The sequence below is a fragment of the Octopus bimaculoides genome, chromosome 14 (genome assembly GCF_001194135.2).
Source record: "Octopus bimaculoides isolate UCB-OBI-ISO-001 chromosome 14, ASM119413v2, whole genome shotgun sequence".
NCBI classification, from domain to species: domain Eukaryota; kingdom Metazoa; phylum Mollusca; class Cephalopoda; order Octopoda; family Octopodidae; genus Octopus; species Octopus bimaculoides.
This window is the reverse complement of record NC_068994.1, coordinates 58,114,631-58,119,711: the sequence shown is the minus strand read 5'-3', so window position 1 is coordinate 58,119,711 and position 5,081 is coordinate 58,114,631. Positions and strand designations below refer to the sequence as shown.

Below are 5,081 nucleotides of genomic sequence, written 5' to 3'. Positions count from 1 at the left end.
TGACAGATGTTTAGATGTGTTCATGTGGTGGGGGGAGGGATGGGGGGGAGGCAGGAGTTGACTTCACATACCACTGACCAAATAACTGAAGGGAAAACAGCTAGCAGCAGATCTTGAAATAATCAGGCTTGACACATTCCTGGAGAAGTCAACAGACACCACCACCACCACCCCCACAATCGCCACCATCACCACCACCACTGATTTCTTCTCTACTGACATCCCAGCACCACCACCACTCCCACATCTAATGATTATCTGTGATCTTCTCCATAATTTCTGTTAGTATATGTCTCATTGTAGTTGTCTAACAAACAAACACTGATTTACTCTGAGCCAACCGCCATCCCACCCCCTCCACCACACATTTCTCATATGTTGCTTTCTGTTTGTCTCTTATCTCTTTTACCTGTACCACACACACACACACACACACACATACACCCCTTTCCTCCCCACTTCATTCTCAGTGCTCTACTTTACCACAGCTCCCATTGTAACGTCTGCCCCCCACACACACACAGTGTCTGTCCCCTTTTCTTCATAGACTCCCCAGTTGTGGTGGATCATTCACTGCTATCTGTCAACAGTGACTTGACATCTCCCAGGGTTTCTGATTGGCAGCTAAACTCTGATAAACAGCATTCCTCTGCTTCCTGCCACAACACTGTCACCTAGACCCCCACCACCACCACCACCACACTCTGTCGCCTATACCATCACTACCACACTGTCACCTTGATCACCCTCTGACCACCACCCCACTCACACATACTCGTCTGTCATTTGTATCATCACTATTAGACTGTTACCGACAGAAGCACGAGTGATATATTGTACAACAAAGCCATTTTCCTAAGGGATTCTACTTGACTGATTGGACCCCAGTATATTACTAGTATTTAACCAACCCTGCAACTTGTTAACCTGACAGAAATAGGATTTCTGTTTCATGGAGACAGGTGAGATTTGAACCCTGTTACCTATAATATTGAACTATATCATCATTCAGCATTTATTCTAGTTCCCACTCTGTGCTACACACACACACACACACAGTAATTTTCGGCAGCATTCTGCTTTAAGTATGACATATAACTCCTCGTGACATTTTTATTTTTTGGAATTTTCAAGAAATTTTCGAAAATTTGTATTCAACACATGGATATTTACACGACTATGAAAAAAAATTCTTTTCTAATTTGAAAAGTTTTTTTTTTAAATTAATTATTAAAATGCAGTTTAAAATATGGACAGTCTGAATTTGTGGCTTAAATTCCAGCAATAGACCATTAAATATGTTTATGGGGAGAAAGACCTTGAAAAGCGTCAAACTGACGAGCAAATGAGGGAAGTAGGATGTGGTCGTGAAGTGTGCTAAAAATAACAGCTAAATAGAATACAAAGATGGATGAAATGCTGCCGAGCATTTTGTCCGGCATGCTGATGATTCTGCCAGCTCGCCACCTTAATTTTAAAATATGATATAAACAGGAGTAAGATAGATTTTAACATACCTGTAACCACCTGTTTGTTTCTCTACTTCCTCTCATTTTATTTTCCTGCCATCTTTCTATATCACTATTTTGTCTCTTCTTGCATCTTAATACTGTATCCTATGTAAGACTGCATATAATAATTATTATTGTTGTTGTTATTATTATTATTATTATTATTATTATTATTAAAGGCAGTGAGCTGGCAAAATCGTTAGCACACCAGGCAAGATTCTTAGCGGCACTCTGTCTGCCGCTCTGTTCTGAATTCAAATACCACTGAGATCGACTTTGCCTTTCATCCTTTCAGGGTCAATAAATTAAGTACCAGTGAAACACTGGGGTCGATGTAATCGACTAGTCCCCTCCCCCACAAATTTAAGGCTGTGTGCCTCCAGCAGAGGATTGTTATTATTTTTATTATTTATTATTATTATTATTGTTAAGGTGGCAATCTGGCAGAATCGTTAGCACACCAGGCGAAATGCTTCGTGGTATTTCCTCCATCTATACGTTCTGAGTTCAAATTCCACCAAGGTCGACTTTGCCTTTCATCCTTTCGGGGTCGATAAAATAAGTAGCAGTTGAAAACTGGGGTTGATGTGATCGATTTACTCCCTCCCCTAAAATTGGTGGCCAGTGTGCTAAAATTAGAAATCATCATTCTTGTTATTATTATTATCATTATTATCATTATCGATGGAATAGCAGAATTGGTAGAGCACAAGACAAAATGCCTTGCAGCCACCTAGTTATGTCCCTTTACATTCTGAGTTCACATCCCACTGAAGTCGACTTTGCCTTTTATTCTTCAGGGTTTGATAGTCAAATATTAGAGTCAATGTAATCAACTAACCTCTTCTCACCCCACCACCCACAAATTTCAAGCTTTGTACCTATGTTGGAAATAATAATAATAATAATAATTATTATTATTATTATGGCGGTGAGCTGTTAGAATTGTTAGCACTCTGTTTGAAATGCTGAGCAGTGTTTCACCCAATGCTACATTCTGAGTTCAAATTCCGCCGAGGTCAACCTTACCTTTCATCCTTTTGGGATCAATAAATTAAGTACCAGTTGAGTATTGGGGTTAATGTAATTGACTATCCCCCTCCCCCAAATTTCAGGCCTTGAGCCTATAATACAAAGGACTATTATTATTATTATTATTATCATTATTATTATTATTATTAAGCCAGTGAGCTGGAAGAATCTTATGCTGGACAAAATACTTAACAGCATTTCATCCGTCTTTATGTTCTGAGGTCAACTTTGCCCTTCACCCTTTCAGGGTCGATAAAATATGTACAAGTCGAGCACTGGGCAATGACGTAATCAACTTACTCCCTCCCACAAACTTCCAGGCCTTGTGCCAAAATTTGAAGCCATTATTATTGTTGTTGTTATCATTCTTCTTTCATTTGTGGAATTTTCTTTTATCTTTCTTCTCTTACAAACATCTGTCTGTTTGTCTTGTTTGTCATATCATGCCATTTGTTTAAATACACCTTTCACAACAGGTTACTTGTTTGGCCCACCACCTCCACTTCACTCCACTGACAGAAAACAATGAAGTTTATTTAAGTTAGACTTAATCAATTTTAAATGAGGTCTCTGGGTTTAGTATGGAACATGGAACACAATCAAGTAGCTAACCCCACCACCCATCCTCACACAGTATATGTTTTATTTAACTCCTCAAATCCCTTAGGCTGGTGCAGCCATCTGGCTCACCAGTCCTCAGTCAAACCGTCCAACCCATGCCAGCATGGAAAGCAGACGTTAAACGACGACGACAATGATGATGATGATGGTTTCACCTTATTTACTTTGATGGAAAGTTAAAATGAGAATTGTTATGTTCTCAAGAACATTAGTGAGGTGCCTGCAATGGAATAAGCTCAACCAAGAGACAACAGTGAGGCCAGGGTCAGCTCACTGCTAGTTAACCTTACTGCTCTCTGCTGTGTTTACCCCCTCTGTTATATGCCCATAGGAGACCCTCTGCAGGGTTAGTATCTATAGGCAGCCAAACCACCCTCATATCACGCCCTACTGTCTTAAACCTGGATGGACACACATTGTCTGAGATATCATGTGATTGACCAGACTATTAGATGTTGTTATACATCACTTGTCACAGTGCACTTTGCATCGTTTTAGCTTATGAACAATGCCATAATGGCTAGGTAAGCAGGCCAGCATTTGCTCTGGTCGGAAAATTATTCCCTCACAGGGTGCTCCATTTACAGCTGAGTGGACTGGGGCAACACGAAATGAAGTGTTTTGTTCAAGAACACAATGCACCACCCAGTCTGGAAATTGAACCCATGATCTGATGATTGTGTGTGCAGCATACCTAACCAGTTGGCCATGCGCTTTCATTAATGTCTTAGATATACCAAAAAGATAAATTGATCATGGCTAGAATGCTTTTGATCATACATGATGTACCCAATCAGAGTTGACCTTGGGCTAAAGAACAACCACCTCCCCTGTTACATCACTGGATACAAGTTAGATTTGAAATCAGAATCACAGAGAAACTGGCATCACAAAGAGCCATCTTTGCCACTCTCGTTTATCAATAGTGCCTAACTTCACACACACACATACACACACACACACACACACACGAATGTAGGACAGAACAAAGATTCCAAAAGCTCTGTGTTTATATAATAGAAATGTCAAAGTTAGGCATAAGGTCACATATTTCTACATGAAAGGAGAGAAGGATGGCTACATTAGATCAATACACCATCGTGTCCTTTGCCTGCGTATATATATGATTGACCCTCAGAAAGGTGACATTGTTGACAGCAGCAGAAATTGAATTCAGCTCATAAACCACGCGAGATATTCCCATAATAATGTCTGTGTGTGTGTGTATTTTATAGGCACAGCATAGCCGAATGGTTAAGAAGTCCTATTCATGACCATGATGTCCTGGGTTCACATCTAAATATTATTATTATTATCATTTTATGTTTGATTTTTGCTTTGCATTTGTACAAGTTGGATCCAAGTCTCACCCAGAGACCTCAAGAGACGACAAGTTAGAAGTTCATGTACGTGTTATGCCTAGGGTACCATATATTTGGATTTGTACAGTGTTGTTCTAGAGAATGTTTAAGAAACCATAAGAAAATTGTGTTTGTTTTAAAATTTGAGATTACATAGACAGTATTTTACGTAGGATATGGGCTATTATTATTATTATTATTATCATTATTATTATTATTATCTTTCTTGGTTTCTCCACAGAGTGCAGAAGATGGTAATGATGCTCTTGAAGACTTCCTCAAATTTGACATCACTGTAAGTCTGAGACATTTTTTAAATTCTCATGTTTTCTTCTTCCTGTGTTTGGCCTTCCTTTACCAATAAACTTCTATGCAGGTTTCTGTCCTCCAAACTTGCCAAAGAGATGGGTGTCTTTTTTTTTTTGTGTGTTTTTTTACCCCCATTGGCCAAAGCATGCCAGCCATGACCATCACTTCTGATTTTCAGCACATAATGCATCAAGGACCACATTATCTAATATGTCCATCCTTTATAAAGGACAGAGTATAATTTGAG

The 5,081-nt window shown here is 39.2% G+C and overlaps 1 protein-coding gene across 1 annotated transcript in view; it reads left to right on the top strand.

The window, feature by feature from the left end:
- The window catches only part of LOC106868614 (repetitive organellar protein), a gene marked incomplete at its 3' end in the record, with an annotated part of 66,638 nt that overhangs the window by 17,955 nt on the left and 43,602 nt on the right, over positions 1-5,081 (top strand). Inside the window, exon 8 of the mRNA XM_014913959.2 lies at positions 4,767-4,820. Coding sequence (XP_014769445.2) covers positions 4,767-4,820 — 54 coding nt within the window. The remainder of the gene's footprint in view (positions 1-4,766; positions 4,821-5,081) is intronic.